Raw genomic sequence first — 20,416 nt, forward strand, 5'->3', positions numbered from 1 at the left:
AGGGATAAATGAGTATAATCTTTTAACTTCCTTAATGTCGTTTACTGGGGTCATTTTTGTGGAGACCGTAGGGGGAACAAAATCATATCATTTATTCAGTTTGACCTTGGAGCGAACACAAGCCCCTATGTATACTTTTTACATGTGTACTTATAAATCCACATCTTTCTCTTAACACTGTTCTTCACCCAGGGGGTGGGGGACAGGAGGTAGGGGGAGAACAATGGAAATATGGCTGTTGACCTCATTTCTGTGGGAAGAGTCCTTGGAATGGGACAGGTGTAGCTAAGCCCGGCAAGGTGACCTCATTCTCACTGTCTTAGCAAAGCACTGAGTTGAAGTCATTGCCACCACATTATATCCCAGGCCATGCATCACTTCCCAGGTGAAGCCAGCACCGATCTCCCTTGGGCAAAACAATGACAGCAGGAAGAAACACTCTCACAATTGTCTGAGAAAAAGTAGTAGTTGTTCTTCAAGCAGGCCTCTGATTATTCAGGGCAGAAGAATTTCTTCCATTGTAGAGCTGACACTGAAGGCTGATTAATTACTCATTCTCTGAGGTCAGGTTTATCATGAGATGCTAAAAGTTTCTGAGCAAATAACTTTATATAGATAGTCCCAATTACTGATAGGTTGTGCTCCAGCATATTTTTGAAAGGCAGTTGTTGGAACTTGGAACATATTTTTCCACAGAAACTATGTTATAAATAGTGGTTAGGCTCCCAGGCTAGCCCACACAAGCTTGCTAACCCACAATGTGACTAAACCTTATGGGTCTGTCATTCCAACAGAACCAAGCAGAGTCCTGCTTTCAGGGAGAGAGGAGCCTCATGGACAGAAGACGGCAGAAGGTGAAGAACCCATCCCCTTCCACATCTCCAGCTGCCATCCCCAGAGTGGCAAAACTGGCAGAGTTTCTCTCTAGCATCCCCTGTGGGATTTTGGAATCCCAGAGTCTCATTTGGGAGGTACACTAGGGGGGGTTATTTAGTCTCCTTGTTCCTGTACCCCAGTCTGCAGATCGCCTGGGGACCTTGTTAAATGCAGACGCCAGAGCCCTACATTTTGATTCAGTATGTCTATGGGATAATTTCAGAATCTGTATTTCTCTCAACCTTCTAAGATCTCAAGAATATACAAATCGGTTACCACTGATTAAGTCCCTCCTACAATCTGATTATTGGATCTTCTCAATAGTAACTTCTAGATGTTTGCTGAGCTCCATCTTAGACTCCTCCAGGGCTGAGAAGCTCACCCTCTCTTCAGAAAGAGCTTCCGCTTAAGGAGTGCTTGCCGTCTAGGAGATCTGTGTTCTGGATGCAGCATCTGCAGCACCTCCCTATGACCTGTACTCTGCACGCAGTGTCTCCTTGTGGAGCTGCGCTAAACATGTCTGTTCCCTCTTATGCGTAACAGCCCCTCAGAGCTGAAGGCAGCGGCAGGCTACCCTGTCCCCAGGGTGCTGTTTTCTACCTTTGAAGCAAAATCGTCTCAGTTCACACTTCCACTCTGACGGTGATGAAATGGCTTATATCAGACCAAAGCTCCCATGAAGAACATTCAGAGAAGCAGAATAAAACATAAAAATAGCTATTCAAAGGCATCATAGAGCAACCAGGACATCTAGGACTTGAGGAGCAAGATGCTGGAAAGAAGAGAATGCTTTGAGAAGAGTCCAGCAATCTTTGCTGTTTCCCCTGGAGGCATTTGCTGATTTGTAGGTAGGAAAGTTAATTGCAAGAAAACAAAGCACTGGGTCAGAGTCCCACAGGGAGGGCAAGACAAAAAACTATAGTTCAGGGTTATCAGGATAGCAAGGCTTGTAGGACCAAGGTGTTAGAGGAAAAAGCAGCACAGAAAAGTGAGCCCAGTATTCAGACTGGCCTTTGCACTTGAAATATTTCATGATAACTAAGCTGCATAAAGCAAGAGGCTGAGAAGCCAAGAAAAAGCAGTGGCTGAGGGGTTTAGAAATGAAACAGAAGTGTTTGGAGTCTCACAGTATCAGGGAAGACAAAAGTTGAACTCCAGGGCCAGTAAACACCCCAGGATTTCAGCTGATAACAATGAAGGGCAAACACTAGGAGTAAGAGCAAACCAAAATAGACCAGGTCTATAAAAACCAAAACCAAGGGGTGCCTGGGTGGCTCAGTTGTTAGGCATCTGCCTTTGGCTCAGGTCATGATCCCAGGGTCCTGGGATGGAGCCCTGCATCAGGCTTCCTGTTCAGCAGGAGGCCTGCTTCTCCCTCTCCCTCTCCCACTCCCCCTGCTCGTGTTCCCTCTCTCGCTGTGTCTGTCTCTGTCAAATAAATAAATAAAATCTTTAAAACAAAAACAAAAAAATAAAACCAAGACTGGAATCATCTCAATTCTTGATTGTATTAGGTGATCTTCCCCTAGTCTAGCTACCTTCTTAAAGAGAAATAAATCTTCTCTGAAGAAATATAACACCATCTGTAGTCTCTATATTTTTTCATCTCCAATTATATTAATAAAATGTAACAGGTACACCAGGAAATAGGACCATATAATAAAAAGAGAAAAGGAAGGAAGGAAGGAAGAAAGGCAGGCAGGCAGGCAGGCAAAAAGTAAGGAAGGGCATAAGGAAGGAAAGAATAAAGGAAAGAAGAAAAATAGACAATAGAAACAGACTCACAGATGATCCAAATCTTGAAGTTATTAGACATGACTTTAAAAGAGGAACATTTATGTGTTCAAAAAAATAGATGAAAAGATACAGAATATTACCAGAGAACTGGAAGCTATGAAAAAAAAAAAAAGAGAGAGAATAAAATGAAGAGTCTAAAAATGAAAAATACAACAACTGAAATTAACTCAATAGATGGATGAAGCAGCATATTAGACAGAGCAGAAAGTAGGTTAGTGAACTAGAAGAAAGGGTAGTAGTGGTAAATAGTTAATAAATATTCAGACTGAAACACAGATGGGAAAAAAAGAGTAGAAAATAAGAAATGAACATAAGATATATGGAATATGTTGAAAATGTCTCACATATATAATTGTTGTCTTGGAATGTGAGGGAAGAAAGAATAGGCAGAAACAATATTTAAAAGGATATTATGCTAGAATCTCTCCAAACACGTATCAATCCACAGATTCATGAAGTTGTATGAACTCTGTGAACTACAATCAAGATAAGCCCAAAGAAAGCCTCATTTTAGTACAGCATAGTAAAACTGCTGAAGACCAAAGCAAAGACAAAATCTTAAAAGTAGTTAGAGAAAGGAAGATGCATTACCTTCAGAAGACCTGACTTAATAGAAACAATGGAAGCCAGAAGACAAATAATGGACTATCTAGAATTCTACACCTCAAAATTAAAGACAAAAGAAAGAAAATTTCAGAGAACCAGACTGAGAGAATTTGTCTCTAGCCAACCCGCAGTAAAAGAAAGACCAAGAGGAGTTCTTCAGGCAGAATGAAAGTGTCATAAACAGAAGAACAGAAATGCAGGAAGGAATGAGAAGTAACAGAAAGTGTAAATACGTGAGTAGATCTAAATGAAAAATGACATCAGGGCCAGGAACATCCAGGAAAATCTTAAAGAAGAAGAACAAAGTTGAAAGATTACATGACCAGGTATCAGGTCTTATATAATAAGGTTTTAGTTATTAAGACAGTGGTATTGGTTAATGGATAAGGAGATGGACCAATGGAAGAGAATGGAAAGTTCAGGAACAGATCCACATTATATACAATGATTAATTTATGACAAAGTTGTCACTATAGCATGGGGGGGGGTGGATGGTGAGGATGATGGACTTTTCAATAAGTGGTCCTGAATCAACTGGTTATCCATATGGGCAGAAAATGAATCTTGATCTTACCTCACACCATACATAAAATCAATTTCATGTGGATTCTATATCTAAATGTGAAAAGGAAAAAAACTTCTAAAAGATAGGAAAATATTTTCATGATTGTGGGTAGGCAAAGATGTTTAAATAGAACACAGATATACTAATCATAAAGAAGATGAATAAACTGGACTACATTAAAATTAAGAATTTCTGTTCACCAAAATACATCATTAAGGAAGTGAAGGCGTAAGTTCAAGAATGGGGGAAGATATAAATAATACATATAACCATCCAAGGATTCATATGCAGAATTTAAAAAGAACTACAAATCAATAAGAAACAGGCGGAGAATCCAAGTAGAAAAAATGGGCAAAAGACTTGAACAGGAAGTTTGTAAAAGAGGGTATCAAAATGGCCAGTAAAGATATGGAAAGATATTTGACTTCATTAGTCATCAGAGAAATGTATATTAAAACTCAAATGAAATACCACTACACACCCACTAGATTGGCTAAAATTAAAAAGCCGACAATACCAAATGTTGGTGAGCATGTGAACCAACTGGAGCTCTCAATCACTGCTGGTGGGTGTGTAAATTGGTACAACCACTTTAGAAATCTGTTTGGCAGGGTCTACTAAAGCTGAACATATGCATACCCTGTGACTCAGAAATTCCACCCCTACGTATGCACCCAATAGTAATTTGCACATATATTCACCAAAATACCTCAAATACCTAGAAATAAACCAAACACAGTATGTGCAAGAATTCCATACAGAAAATTACAAAACATTTCTGAGAGAAATTAAAAATGACCTTGGTAAATGCAGGGATATACAAAATTCATGTTCATATATTATTAAGTCAATTTTTCCTGCATTAACCTACAAATTCAGTAAAATCCCAACAACAAGCCAGAGCAGATTTGTGTATATGTGTGTGTAAACTGACTCACTGCTCCTTTCCCCAGCTCTGAGGCTGCTGTGCTAATGAAGAGACCACAATTTGTCAAGCACCTATTATGTGTTTGGCACTCTGCAAGATACTTTTCTCCACTTTACTTTATCTAATTCTTATAAATCTTATAAAAGGTATTATTACCCCAATATTGTAGATAGGAAACAATTTCAGAAAAGTCAAATGACTTGCCCAATGTCATTGTATCACTATCACTATGTCACCCAATTCAGCTGCATATAACTGAAAAAAAATTATCAGTGACTTTGAGATGGTTTATTTTTCTCTCACGTAAAAGATGTCCATATGTTGGCAGTGCATGGCTGCCATGGCAGCTCCATAGTGTAATCAGGGACCCAGCTCCTATCTGTATGCAACACTACCCTAGAATGAAGCTTCCTTCTCACGGTCACTTCTTGAGCCAAGATGGCTGCCAGAACTCTAACCATCCCATCCACATTCCAGCTAACATAAAGGAGAAGGGAAAAGAAGGGCAAGCTCTCCCCTTAAAGGAGACTTCCAGAAATCCCATATAACACTCCTACTTATATTCCTTGGCCAGACTTAGAATCCTGGCCATATCTAGCTACATGGGAAGCTGGGAAATGTCCCTTTTCAGCTGGGTGGCAACATACCTACTTAAAAACCAGAGTTGTGTTACTGAGGTACACTGGGGGGCTATGGATATCGGTATGGACAACTAGCTATCTTTCAGTCTCCTAGTTGGGAAGTGATGGGGCCAAAATTCAAATCTAGCCAGTGCCCTTATTACTTATGACCCTCCAGAGGCTACCACACCTTTCCTCCGGAGCCCATGTTCCTCTGCTACACTACCTGTCCCCCATTGAAGTGAATTCCTAGGGAAGCAAGGGGAACAGGAGCTTTGTGGGGAAGGTGGGAGGCAGAGGAAGCAAGGGGAACAGGAGCTTTGTGGGGAAGGTGGGAGGCAGAGGCAGTGGCCTTGTGAAGGATGACCTCCCCAGGGAGCACGCCTACTTTTCCACGGCCCCTTCCCTTCCTCCTCTTTAGAGCCCAGAGCTTCCCAGAAGTTCCACATTCTTTGTCAGGGAGCTCACTTGGCAGTGACGATGAGATGGGTGCAGCTTTTCCTGGGTCATTGGCTCTCCACTAAGGACTCACTTGATTTGTGTTTCCTCCATTTCTGCACTGTTAAATCAACAGTCACGGGTGGTTGCAGAAGCTTCTTGCCAGAAAACATTACAAAACTCTTCCAAAGAATGAGCCTGTGCATTTGATGGGGGATTGGGGCCTCTGAGGTCCCCAGTGATTCCAGGGTTCTGTGAACATCTCCATCTGGTGCCTTGGTCCAGCTGTCTCAGCAGGAGAATGGGAAAAATGTCCAGAGAGGCTGAGCCATCACCAGAGAAACCTGGCCAGAGTTGTAAAGGCTCACAATGGAAACAAGCCTAACGGGACTTTGGAAAGGGAAAGCTGACGACGGAAATCACCAATGTCAAAGAGTTCCTATGGGGGAGCGGAGAGGTAATGGGGAGTCTCAGTGAGTAGAGCCAAAGCAAGTGCCCAGAGACTGTCCTCATGAGGTTCCAGAAGACTGAGCTCTGGATGTGCTCGGGGAAGCCCGAAGGTCTGAATTTGTCTCATCATTGGAAATTCCAATAGGAAGAGACTGATGAATGTACTCTGGAGACCAAGGCCTTGTTATTCCTCCTACCAGAACTCTCCTGGGTGCCAGTGAAAGAGTTGGGGATGGCCTGACTGGCAACAGGTGTATGGGAGGGGACACCTCAGAGAACACATTCCAAGAGGGGCCACTGTTTTGCCTGATTCTACAACCTTCTCTACTAGCAGTCACCTTTATCCCAGGGATCCCAAGGTTTAAGTGACATTACAGCCATGTCACACAGCACACTGTAAGAACCAGTACCATATTTACACAGAGCCAGAGGACTTAGCTGTGAGAGGAACCCAGGAGTTATCTGGTCCAAATCTCTCCTTTTCAGTTGGGAAACTGAGGCTGGGGTGGGGGTGGGGGGGGAGGAGAATGACTAACTGTTGGAGGCAGATTAATTGGTGGGAATGCCAGGATTTGTGCCAGATCTCCTGAGCACCAGACCCATGCTCTGCTGTATGCCACCTACTAGTGGCGGCTGGCTGAGACAGAAAGGGCTGATTTGGGTGCATTCTGTTCTAAGCTTGTCACAAGTCTTGGGCGGAGAGCATGGCAGAGGGGAAGGGGCTCTGGGTAGGGAACAAGCTGTCCTGGCTTCAGGTCCTGGGGCTGTCTCTGACCTGCTGGGTGACTGTATCAGTTTCCTGGGGCTGCCATGGCAGATTTCCACAAACAGAGTGGCTTGAAACAACAGAAGTTTATTCTCTCCCAGTTCTGGAGGCCGGGAGTCCAAAACTCAGGTGTCGGCAGGGCTGGTTCCCTCTGGAGGCTCTGAGGGAGAATCCATCCCATGCTTCTCTCCTAGCTCCTGGTGGCTGCCGGCTATCCTTGGCATTCTCTTTCTCGTGGTGGCATCACTCCAGTTTCTGCCTGCGCCGTCACATGACCACCTTCATGTGGCAAACCTCCCTTTGCCTTTCTCTTATTAAGGACCCTCGCCATTGCATTTAGGGTTTACCCAGGTAGTCCAGGATGACCTCATCTCAAGATCCCTAAATTAATTATATCTGCAAAGATGCTTTTCCCAAATAAGGTCATGTTCACAGGTTCCAAGGGTTAGGACATTGACCTATCTTTTTAGGGGCCACTATTCAACCCACTACAAGGATCTTGGGTATGACCCTTCCCATTTCTGCTGCTTAGCTTCCCTAATATGGATGGCAAGAGCTTACTGACTTGCTTCTACAAGTGTCTGCTTATCTTCATGGACACCGATGGACCCCAAAATATAGGCCTCAGCTCAGCAGCCTGTGCCAGACTGAGCACAGTCCCCAGCAGTCATGTATAACACAAATTCAAATTCAAGAACTATTTCCCACCTCTCTAGACCTTCCTTTGACCATATATTCTTGGAGATGAGTAGGGGAACTTGGCTGTGGTCAGACCACAAATAGGAATGCTTTATTCAACCGCGGGCCCCACACCCCAGGGAGAGAGCATTCAACAACAAGCACAGAGGATGGGCTGAGTGGGGAAGGAGTTTGATAAACACAACCTGTTCAGGGCCAGGACTGGGGGGAAGGCGAGCAAGGTGTGAAAACGAAGAGGGAGCCAAATACCTCATTAATCAAGAGAAATGACATTTTAAGGCAGTATTTTTAAAAATCAAAACGAATGCAAAAAAAAAAAAAATCCATGATGAACAAAACGTCAACATTTTAAATAAAGACAAGATCCAGTCTTGCAATTGTGTGACTTAAATCACTTAGTTCTCCCTAATCCCAGTCCTGTGAATCTTACCTTTGTTTAAAATGTTGACGTTTTGTTCATCACGGATTTTTTTTGTGTGTGTTAATTTTGAGTTTTTAAAAAAATATTGCATTACAATACTTTTCATCTTGATTACTGAGGTTTTTAGCATCGCCTTAAATTTTGCCCTTAGGTTCTGCACTAGGCATGTGAATTACAACTGGAGGGACTGGGGCTGTTTAATTTGGACAAGGATTGTCGCTGGGGATATGGTCACCACCCATAGGACCTGTGTGGGCCCTGAGGGACCAGTGGGGGAAATTCAGGGAGAAGTAGTGAGTCCTCTGCTACTGGAAGGATCTGAGAATCTGATGGGAGGTTGGTCTACATAATGTGCAGGAGAGCCCTAAAACTCTGATTTCAAGAGGCAGATGCCTCAGATTTTCTTGCGTAACTTCAATCATCTTGTAACCTCAGGATAATGTAAGAAATGCTGTCTCTTGCTTCAAACACCTCAGAGGCAGGGGCTGGGTGTCCTGGAATTTTGGAAGCTGCCCCATGCCAGGAGCCTGGCACTGTTCCATCCTGGGAGGCCAATGAGTAGGTCGCCCACACTGTGGGGTGAAGTGAACAACCCCAGGAATACCCACAAAGTGTTCCATTCCCAGGCACAGAGTTATGGGGGTGAGGTCAGCCTCAGCACCAGTCCTAAATAAAAACCATTAATGAAGGTCAGTGACCTGGGAGATGTTATAAAGTCAGAGCACTACCTCTAAAAGATACTGCAAAAAATGAACTTCCCAAAACACATTCCCGTGTACTGCTCATATCCGTGCATTGCTCACCCACCCAGTAACATCCATGCTCCTTAGAACGACATTCAAGGCCCTTCTCATGGTGTCTTATGACCCTTACGCTCACAGATTTTGCGTGTAATCATTTCTGTCTTTGGTCTCCTAAAGTCCTCAGTTCAGTTATGCTGTCTGCGGGCGTGGAATTTTTTTTCTTAGTTTTTGTATTTTCCTCAAATTTTACATTATTTTGAGATTAGAGTCCAGGGTGTCCCTGGACTCAAATTTCTGCTAATAAACTACAAACTTTGACATCTTTAAAAATAATACTTACTGAAATAAAATGAGTTCTTTCTGCACATTATTCAGCATCTCAGAAAACTTTCTGTATGCTCATTGATTTTTGCATGAATATATTTCTTCCAACATTTTCTAGCCAGAGTGTTTTTCCAGCATCCCTCAGGTGCCAGCATGATCTAAAGAGTTGTTTACAAAATGTGTCCTCATGATTTGCCATTTTTTTTGAGAAATCAATAAATCATTCTTATAGAGCTGGCTCTGATTGAGATTAAATAATAGATAAAAAATTATATACAAAAATTTTATATAGCTTTGCCATGAAGTTTAATTCCTTCAGTGGAACTGGGGTCGGGTGGAGAAAGGAACCATCTGAGCTCAGAGAAGACAGAAGGGAATTGTGTGCACCGCTCTCCTCGATACTGGCTGGCGGTTAGAACTACGAGATAGAACCGTCTTCGTTCACCCGGGCCACCATCCCCTGATTCTTGATAACATTTACACTGACAGGTAACGGTGTACTTCTGAAATACTTTTACCTATGCCATGTTACCTGGCCCTCTTGCAGCTCTCCGGGATAAGCGGGGGTGGGGGGGTGGGGGGGGTGGCAGGGGTTAGTAACGCCCACGGGAACATGTGGAGCACCCTGTCCAAGGTCCTGCTCCCAGGAATGACAGCACTGAGGGACCGGGCACCATGCCAGTCACATTGCACAATCTGCCACCAGAGGAGGGTATTTCTACCCTATTATACAGATGAAGAATCCGTGGCTTGGACAACTCAAGCTCAAGTTCACACAGCTGGTAAGTGGCAAAATGGGGTTCAAGCCAGTCTGGCTGGTCTACAGCTCATGTTTCCCAAAGTCTACTTGAGGGGGTCTGTCCTCTCCTCTAGGCTGACAGGAGCACCGGTGAGCCTGAGAAATGACATTCCAGGTCCGAGGTACATGGAGTGAAAGCCCGACAAAGTCTGAAACACTGGGCCTGTAGCTGGTGCTGTGAAAATCATGGCTCCACTGCTTACATGGACACTGTGTTTTGTGCTTACAAAGCACCCTTACCTCATTTGATTCTCAAGTTCCTTAGAGGGGCATGCAGTAGAGGTCTGGCTAGCCCCATTTAACAGGCTCAGAGAGGTCAAGTGATTTGCTCAAAGTCACACAGCAAAGGCCAGAACAAGATCTGGGCACTTGGTACCAACATCATCAGACAAGATGATCAAAAGAGATGGGCCTGGGGGCTGAAGTGGGCAGACCATGGCACTGACCTTTCCTGAGATGGTCTTGATCTGCTTGGAGCTCAGGGGCTCGAAGTCCACGCCGATGTAGCCCTCCATGGCAGCAAGCAGATTCTTCCGGAGACAACGGGATGAGTTGGCTTCTGTGCGCACCTGCTCCCACCACGAAGGCTCATACCAGCCCGGGATGATCCACTGGTATTTGCTACCATACACGTTCTCCTCATATGCCTGCAACAGATGGGTTGACCATGAAGGTACCAAGAGTTAAACATTTGTTCAAGGCCTTGTGCCCTGTGAGACAGGTGAAGGGAGCTCAGGCCTCCTCTTACCAGAGGGTTTATTAATTTTTCTATTATTCGCTTTGTTATCTTTCCTCATCATCTCTCAATAGACCCAAGGTAGTTTATTGGAAACATATATAATAAAATAATAAACACTGAATAAAAATTGAAACATGAGGGCCTGACCAAAGCCAGATAAGGACACTATAAGAACAGAAAACTATAGACTGATATCTCTGATGAATATAGTGGCAAAAATTCTCAACAACATATTGGCAAACTGAATTCAAGAACACATTAGAAAGATTATACACTATGACCAAGTGGCCTTTATCCCTGGGATGCAAGGATGGTTCAACATACACAAATGAATAAATGTAGTACATCACATTAGTGGAATTAAAGATAAAAATCACGTGATCATTGCAACAGATGCTCTCTGTGTACTGTGATGAACTGTGCACAGTTTAAAACATGACCCTTAAATGATCCTGCAGTACATTCCTGGACAGCCATGAACACATTGGGAAACAGTTCATGCCACGCCCCGTTGGGCTCCTTGGCCTACAACAGAGACAGCACAGAGGCCAAGCGGACGTGGCAGGGGAGCCTGCAGGATTGCTTTGGACTCCAGGAAGCTTCTGGCTGCCCTCCACTTAGGCTCTGGGTTGCTAGCCAGGCTCTGTCCACAGCAGGGTGGGCCAGAGACCCTAATGGCATCTGTACATTAGAGAAAAGTTACAGTCAAGTCTGAGAGTTGGGGGAGAGATCCCCCCCATTCCTACATCTGGGGAAGCGACTCTTCTAGAATTCTCTTAACACCTAAGAAAGCCCATCCTGCAGCATGGGCAGTGGAGCATCTCACTGGGATAAATGTGAGTTAAAATGTTTGTTCCTTAACTTAAGCTCAGATACCATCTCCATGGCCTCATCTCCTTGGTTCAGTGAAGCCTCTGGAGATTAAACTGAAATTATTTAACGAAAGAGCCCTTCAACTACTTCAAGGCAGTGATCACACTGTGTTTTCTCTAGACTCCTCTGATGATATGGGACCTTGACCTCCCCAATTCTAGATAATATACTTCTCATAATGCAGCCTCAGATCATAGTCATTTTTCCAGCAGCTACATTATAATGTTGCCCCTATCACAACTGTTGTAGAAAACACAGCCCTCATATTTCAATTACAGGATAAAATCCCAGTTCAATAAAGGGAGGCAATCTCCTGATCTTCCCTCTAATAAATGGGATTTAGTCCAAAGAATCTTTCTTTTGAAGAAAAGATAATCTGAGATCTGTTGGGGGGCTAGATTTTTGAACAAAAGGCTCATCCCAGTGATCCCAGGTCACTGTATGAACGGCAGAACCTGTGAGACTTTACAACTCTCATCCTTCATAGGAAGGGAGGAACTCACATATCTTGAGCCCCTATTGTGCTTGGCCAATTATACACATTATCTTATTTTATTCTCACAACAACCCTACAGGTATGCATTATTATTTCTAACTTATAGATGATGAAATTGAGGCTCAGAGATCGAGGGATTTGCCCAACCACATACAGCTAAGTCAAGGGGACAAGATTCAAAGTCCATTTTTGGAAGTTCCCCTCTTTTCTTAGCAAAATGAATAAAACAGAACTTTTTGGAAGCTTTCAGGTTGAGGCCAGAAGAGTGCCGCCCTTATTAGGAATGTATGTTAAGTAGGAATCAACAGATACAGAGCGAGGACAACAGGACTTCTAAGCAGACACAGAGGCAGACCTGCATCACGCTCTGAGGACAAAGACCTCGTGATAACTTAGAGACAGCACAGAGCAGGAAGTCAGAAGCCGCCCAGGGATCTGCTGTGACAGCTCTTTGACCTGCCCTTGTCTCATTAGGAGCTGTTCCTTGTGAGTGAATTTTCCAGAGAATAGAAGCTTAGCCCATTTGAGTGACAATAGATTTTGTTTAGAATGTTATTCAGTTTTGATGAAGATAAACATTTTCCTACTGACCTTCTCAAACAAACAAACAGGGAGATTACAGTCAAGCAGCACCAGATTCTCTGCCACATACCAGCTGGGTAACTCTGGCGCCCAACTCCTCGGGTCTCGCTTTTCCCATCTCTAGCCTGTGGAAAGCAAAGCCTATCTCCCTGGGTTGGTGTAAAGAATTAAATGAGATGACACGTGTACCATGCCTGGCCAACACTACAACCAGGCACATTTTAGCAGCTCCTTCTCGTTGCCTTCTCCTTTCTGTAATGCATGGTTTTATTCTGAACACCAGTCACTGTTACGGGCCGTGCACAGTCATGCTGCTGGGTCTAGGGTGGCACTTTTCACTGCCATTGAGCTCCTGTCTTCTCTGAACTTGCTGCTTTTAAACTGTTATGGCTTGGAAAGCAGGGCGCCTGGGTGGTTAAACATGTGCAGAGCAAAAGTAAATAGGCTTTGAGTGAGGGTCTAAGAGGCTTCCCTGCAAGGTAGGTGAACTGGTTTAAATATACCATCCACCATCTAAAGCACCTGAGGGGAAGGCTCTGGGCCTCCATTCTGCTATTCCCATATTCAGACGGACTGAGCATGTGAGCTGGGAGTAAAGGAATGCTCTCTGTCTCCTTTGCTGGAGGGGGAGTTTTTGTAGGGTGGCGTCCGCTCTTCTGTGGATCCCCGGTGCTCAGCACAGTGCCTGGTGTGCCCAGGGCACCCAAGAAGTGGTTGCGGAATGACTGAACACATTTCCAGCTTCCTTGGTCACCTTAGTTTTCATTTTCCCTGTCTCTGGTAGGAATGTGATCTCAGGACCTGTGGCCACCGGTGGGCCCTGCCATGTGGTGACGGGCAGTCCTGAGCTCACCTTCTTCAGTCTCAGGGACTGCTTTGGTTCTTATTAGTTGCTGACAGGTAACCATGATATGAATTATTTTTAAAAATCCAGTTTGCTCTTTTTATTACATTTCCTTTCGCCTCCTCCCCTTTCCATGCAAGAAGGACATTTCCCTTTTCCTATTACGGTCACACCAATGATAGTAATAAACCCTCACATCAAGAAGGCAGTTCACAGTTGGGATGATGGTCTCCTTTCGTGGCCTTATTTAAGCCTCTTGCCAACCCCGTGAGGCCGCTGGGGCAAGGACTGCTGCTTCCATTTTGGAGGTGAGGCAGCTGGAGACCAGAGGTGTAAGGTGACCTGCCTGAGGTCACACAGCTGGTGGAGCTAAAACCAGAACCCAGGCCAGAGTGCTTGAGAATTTAGAATAGACCCCCGAGGGGGGAGGACAAGACAAAAGCCACGGAGACATGCTCATTCTGTGCTGAAGCCCAAATGAACATTTTGCCACAGGGCTATAAATAGGTCTTGCATTTGCTGGAGTCTGCTCTTCCATTGGGTGGCGGTTCCAATCTCAAGAACACAGCAACATGCTGCAAAGTTTGCACTGCGGCATTTGGATGGCAAAGATACGGCTGTTTCCACCGGATCTGCACTCTGACCCTGACGAGGAGAGGAAGGCTCTTTCACAGGGGTCTCCGCTCTGAGCAGCCCCTCTCTCTGTCACACGCCAGTCTTGATCCAGTAGGAAGACACGGAGCAGACTCTCCTCAGGAGCTTCCAGACCTGCCAGAAGAATTCCTTCCCAACCACGTAAGAGGGCAGATGGCTTCCGAGGGTCTCGAATAAATATCCAACAAGAAAACCTGCAAGGAATTTCTCAACAACCAAAGCCACCCGCAGACTCTAAGAGGAAGCCCATTGCAAAATGTCCACCGTCCAACAAGAGGAAAGTAGGATGAGGAGGTGGATGGTGTCCCACGCCATGTGGAAGGCAGGCAGCCTGGGGCTTTGGGTCGAGAGGAAGACAGCCACACCGTCTGTTCTGAAGCAGAAACCATGGCTGGAAATGCCACTCGGAAAATAATCCCAGTGCATGGCACAGAGTGGAATCACAGCCACGCCCCCACTTGGGTTTGGCTCAGAGCGGAGCATGAGGTCTGTTTCCAGTTCTTGAAAAAGGGAGATGGCCAGCGACCAGTGTGGTGTCTTCGTGGATCATGTTTATTAATTTATTTCTCCTGGAGTTATGACCCACCATGCACCAGCTGCTTGCAAGGCCTTGGGGATATGGTGAAGGGTGGGGAGGGACAGGGATAAAATCCAGTTTCTTCCCCAAAAGAGATTCCATTCTCCAATATGGAGCATTATTTTCCTTTTTATTTTATTTTTTAAATTTTTTTTAAAGATTTTATTTATTTATTTGACAGAGAGAGACACAGCGAGAGAGGGAACACAAGCAGGGGGAGTGGGAGAGGGAGAAGCAGGCTTCCTGCTGAGCAGGGAGCCCAATGTGGGGCTCGATCCCAGGACCCTGGGATCATGACCTGAGCTGAAGACGCTTAACAATGAAGCCACCCAGGCGCCCCTATTTTCCTTTTTAAAATGGGCCACTTCGGGACCTCAGATGGTAATGTACAAGGTTTTATGATAAAGGTTTATGAGTAAAATTTTATGAGCAAGGTTTTGAAGTAAAATGTATTAAATCCATTTGCTCCATTTTTTCAATTTTTCTCACGTTCATCCTTAGATTTTCATAGGGAAAGACCCCTTGCTTCCCTTAACTGGAGCAGAGGATGCTTCATACCATCTTGTAAAGACCATCAGATAGGAAACTCACCAGCCCAGCAGTGGTCCATTCCATTCTCACACACCTGAGACTTTACATAAACAAACAAAAAAAGACCACGGACATTTACCGAGGGCTCACTATCCATCAGGCACCGTGCAGTGTTTCTGTTCATTCAATCTCCACAACAATCCTAGGAGACTGGTACTATTATCATCCCCACTTTACAGATGAGAAAACAAAGGCTCCAGAAGTGTCAACAACAAGTCCAAATTCAGCAACTAAGCAGCAGACTGGCTCCTGAGCTCCCAACTCCATCCAGGATCCCCAGTAAATCGAGAGATGATCAGGAGGTTCTCGTTTTGTTCTTGAGCCTTCGGGATGAAACAGCCCCGTGTGACTGTGGCTTCCGGTCACCATTCTGTCCTCACTCCTGGTGCGCTTTGAGTTCCTGCATCTCTCTGGAAAGGGGTAGCAGGAGCTGAGAAGGATACCCCAGGCAGTGTCTCTCCAGCAGACAGCAGAGGGACCACCTTCCCTGGGTGTGGACATGCAGCCGGAGGTCCCCTTGGCTCCTCAGAGTTATGCTTACCTTGGTGACTCACAGCAACCCTGAAGTCAACCAAGACCCCAAAGTCTCTTCTGTTCTAAATGCACAGTCCTCCTCAGCTATGCTCTACCACCTTGGACACAGGCAGCTTGATTTGTTCTAATGTAACCTTCTATTAGGGCTATGAGATTTAACCTTAGACTGAAGCAAACATTCCAGCCTGTTAGGGTTCTTTGCAATCTTGGATCTGTTTCCAATATATTTCACAACTTCCAAAATTCCTACAAGTCTGTTTTTTATAATCTCATCCAAGTCATCAACAAAAGATCAAAGAGAACAGAGGCCTATGGCCCATCACTAGAGACTACACCTAGAATAAGCTCACTCTAAGTGGAAGCGCTTATTGGGGAGACAATGACTCCCATGACTGGGCTCTCATTCTGTTGACTCTTCTCCTGACCTGGGGTGGGGGAGAGGGAGCCAGGGCGTCAGAATGGAAAGACTTGGTTCCTGTGTTAGAACTCTCACCAGTACTTAGGTAGAACATCATGTGGAAAGAAGTTGATTGGACTGGGAATCAGGTGACGGGGATGGAGCCTTGGCTCAGCCACGAGCTGGGCCTCTATTTCCTTATCTCTAAAGTGGGATAATGATAATTGTGAGTTGTGTCACATGGTTTACTGAAAAGATGAAATGAGATAAGGTATAAAAAGGTACCTTGCTGCCTATCACACACCAGACAATTGTAAAGAATTCACGGGTAGATACTGAACAGTTGAGAGAACATTCAACATTCAGAGTTGAGACTCTGAGCCCTGCTCCAGGGCCGGGAGGGGGCTCTGAGGTAGCTCAGCCTTGCCGGGACGTCTGGCCCCTCCCACCCTGCCGTGCACACGGCCCACCTCCAAGGCTAAGAAGACAGGCAGGGCATTAGCTTAGACAGGGCGCTGGAGGGGATGTTGGGCCAGCTGAGGTCCCTAGGTCCTCCCACGACTGCACTGTTCTGAGCGCTCGGGGTTTAGCTCCCTGCAAAGAGGAAAGAGCAGTGACCATAACATTTCTGCTTCCAACAACCCGGACTCCAGTCCTATATCCCGCTCAGACCAGGCAGTGAGAATGAGTCTGAGAAACAGCTTCATGAAACTCCCCATAGACGCAGTGACACGACCAAAGTTTTACTTACACAACAGAACACTTTTGCTGCCATATTCTGGTCAAACTGGCCGAGGATGATCCTCACGTCATTGCCCTGTGGACAGAAGGACATGTGTGTCAAGGAGAGTGGAGGACAGGCACACTCGAGGGCTTGAGGCCACGGGCAGAGAACATTTGTGCACCCCCAGCTCCCCAGCCAAGAGCCCTGACCTCTCACCCCAGCCCAGCCTGGATGCTCTGGCCCTCTCTGGGGCCAGCTTTCCCTCAGCTCCTGCTGCCCTCCCTGGTCTCCACGGCACACCCTGGGACAAATCTGCACGGGCTGGAGGCTTTGTAAAGCTGGCGGCTCTCAGCGGTCCCAGCAGCATCCCTGATTCCTTCAACAAGGGCAGGCCAACCCTACAGGGCACCGAGACAGCATCTGATCTTCTTCCTCACTTGACACACAGGGAAACTGAGGCCAGGGGAGAGAAAGGAGCTTCCAAGGTCCCCAAGGGAGTTGGTGGCTGAAATAAGACTGCAGCGCCCCACCCTCCCCCAGTATTCTAGACTTTTCTATAGCTTCCTGGAACCCACAAGCCTTCCCAATGAAGAAGTTCCAGAGTCTCTTTGAGTTTTGAGCTTTGTTCAAATCTCAGCTCCACCCACAAGCCTCAGGGCGCCGCAGGTGGCTCCTATATGCATCTTAGCCTCAATTTCCTCACCTGTGGAATGTGGAAAACGGCAGTACCTACCTTCCGGGAGGACCCCCTGACGTGACCCACATAAACTGCTTCACACAGTTCCGGGCACATAACGAAGGCCCAGTAAGTGCTAGCTAGTATTAGGATTTTATAACCTCCTCCCAACCCATTTTTAACTCCCAGAAAAACTTATATTTGAAAACTCTATAAATAGGACTGCACTTATTATCTCGATGTGTGCCTTGCACAACAGCTCCTGTGACTCATTTATTCATTCAACAAACATTTACTGGGCGTTTGCCGAGGCTCCCTCCTGGGTCAGGTCAGAGGCCCTTGGTGCTCTCCGGGGGACAGGGACCCAGGCGGGGCCCGGCCCCATGGAGAACAGGCTACAGGAGGATGTGCCAGGCAGCCTGCAGGAGACCAGCCGGGGCCCTGGCCCACCGGCCTGCTCCCCACCGCACTCACTTCCTGCCGTCCGCCCTGAGGCTCAGGCTTCCAGGTGATGCCACCTTCCTGCCTCTCCAGCAGGCCTCAAGGCCCTTTGATGCATAAAGAAGAGAAACATGTCTTTAAAGATCAGTTTTTAGCATCTTTCAAAATTGGAAAGTGCTGACTGGGAGGCCATTTTACTCATCATGTACTTTAGCAAAATAAAAAAGGCTTGGATTCTAAAATCATCCTTCGTTTGCAAGCAAGAATGGAAAGAAGAGAAAAAAAAAAAAAAAAACCCTGCTCTGAAAGGACTTTAAAAGATCGTTAACAGAGCAGTTGAAGGAAGGCAAGCCTTTGTCATCACCATGTCTGCAACGCTATAAAAAGTTCTAAGCTGCTTCCGTTCTGTGGACAATGCTCTCAGGCACACTCCAGGGTTTTTTTTGCTTGTTTGTTGAAATCTTTTAGCCTTCTTTGCTGCTAATAGTATTCATCCAGCCAGCCAGCAAACACTTACTGAGCGTCTACTTTGTGCCAAGCTCTGTGTTGCTAAACATGGTATAGTAGAAATAGCTTATCGGGTTTTAGAGTTAGGGAGACCTCAGTTCAAATCCCAGCTCTACCACTGACCAGCTGTGTGAACTTGAGTCTTAATCCCTTGGAGCCTCAATTTTCTCACCATTGAAAGAGGGATAATCCAACCTACCTTGCCGGGGCGGGGGCTGTAGGATTCATACTAAGGAAACCCAGCCATTGGCTTCCATGATGCTTCCTCCTGGCTCTTTCCTACCTCCTAGTCCCTCCTGCTCAGACTGAGTCAGCTCACCATCTTTCTGCACGTCCCTACATGCTGGTGTTCTACACAATTCTGCCCTTAGCTCTGTGTCCTCATCACTCTCCTGGGCAGCCTCATTCAAGACCCCAGCCACAACTGCCCGCCGTGTGCTACGGAGGCCCGATCACTCTCCCCACGCCCAGCTTTTCTCTAGCTGCCCCTGGATCCCTCCACTTGGATTCTCCCACGTACCTCAAGCTCAGCACATCCCAAGCTGAACTCATCATCTTTGCCAACGAGCCCTTTCCCCCTCCTGCGTGGTCCATCTCTGAGAACGGTGTCGCCAACCTCCCACCCACCCAGGTTCACTTGCCTCCCTCCAAGCCCTAACCAGGACCCACCCGCTGGTTCTGCCTGCCCACCAGTGCCAAATCACCCCCACCCCTGCAGCTTCACCTCGCTGGTTGTGGCCACCATCATTCCTCCTCGGTAAAATACAACTGCCTTCCGGTTGGATCCCCACCCTTAGTCCTGCTCCATCCACCCTGCTCTCCACAGAGCGGATTAAGGAATCATTCTGAGATTCAAATGTGGTTGTGTAAAATCTCTCCATGGCTCCCTGAGCTTTCCAGGTCAACTGAGCTCCTGAGTAGGACATTCGAGATGCTTTACCAGCCGACTCCTGCTCAGTCTTTGCCAGTCTTGCAGGGCATGAGAATGAGCTACCTGCAGTTCTCTAAAAGAGGTCTGCCACTTACTGAGGTACTCCTTCACTGGCTCCTTCCCCCACCTGCTCCCCTCTTGCTTTCTGCAAGCTCATCCATCTTGAACGCCCTTCCCTCTCACCTCTGCCTGGAGAGCTGCCACTCACCCTTCATGCTTTAGCTCAGGCACCCCTACCCTGAGAAACCATCTGTGTCCTCTGAGGTGCTCATTTGCTCCTCTGTGGGCCCAGAGCACTCTGTGCTTCCCTCTATCATGGCACAAGTCCACTTGCTTATCTGTCTTCTCCGCTGGACTGAGGGTAACTTGACTCATCTCTGGGTCCCCAGGTCAGGGGGCCAAGGCATGACACATATATAACCACAGGTGTTGAATGCACAATTAAGTGAGCGAATGCTCTGTCAAGTACCAAGCGCAGTGCCTGGCCTGCATTCCTTATTCAGTAACCGGTAGCTGTGATCACCACTGCCCTGATACCCTGCTAGCCTAGGGCCTCGGCACTCACTGGGTTCACCATGTCCGTTTCTTGAATGCACTGAGGAGCCCACATCTTCACGGCTGACCACCTGACCACCTGCAGATAGATAAATAACCGGCTCTACCACTTGTGGACCATTTGGTGTCTCTGTTGCCATGACAACCAAGTCGCAAGGACCATTTGGTGCTATGCTCCCAGACTGTTAGAATTGGGCAGAACCCAAGGGATCACTGATCTAGTGAACCCCTTCCTAGAGAGGCAAAAGGCTTCCCCCAACACT

The 20,416-nt window shown here is 46.2% G+C and overlaps 1 protein-coding gene across 2 annotated transcripts in view; it reads right to left on the reverse strand.

Moving 5' to 3' along the window:
* GABBR2 (gamma-aminobutyric acid type B receptor subunit 2) overlaps nucleotides 1-20,416 on the reverse strand; it is a 341,289-nt gene that overhangs the window by 140,169 nt on the left and 180,704 nt on the right. For both annotated transcript variants that reach the window (XM_078061504.1, XM_036074158.2), the window contains exons 5-6: nucleotides 17,071-17,136; nucleotides 10,479-10,679 (exon numbers count right to left, since the gene is read on the reverse strand). In XM_078061504.1, the coding sequence (XP_077917630.1) occupies nucleotides 10,479-10,679; nucleotides 17,071-17,136 (267 nt within the window). The remainder of the gene's footprint in view (nucleotides 1-10,478; nucleotides 10,680-17,070; nucleotides 17,137-20,416) is intronic.

The sequence above is a fragment of the Halichoerus grypus genome, chromosome 14 (assembly GCF_964656455.1).
Source record: "Halichoerus grypus chromosome 14, mHalGry1.hap1.1, whole genome shotgun sequence".
Taxonomy (NCBI): Eukaryota; Metazoa; Chordata; class Mammalia; order Carnivora; family Phocidae; genus Halichoerus; species Halichoerus grypus.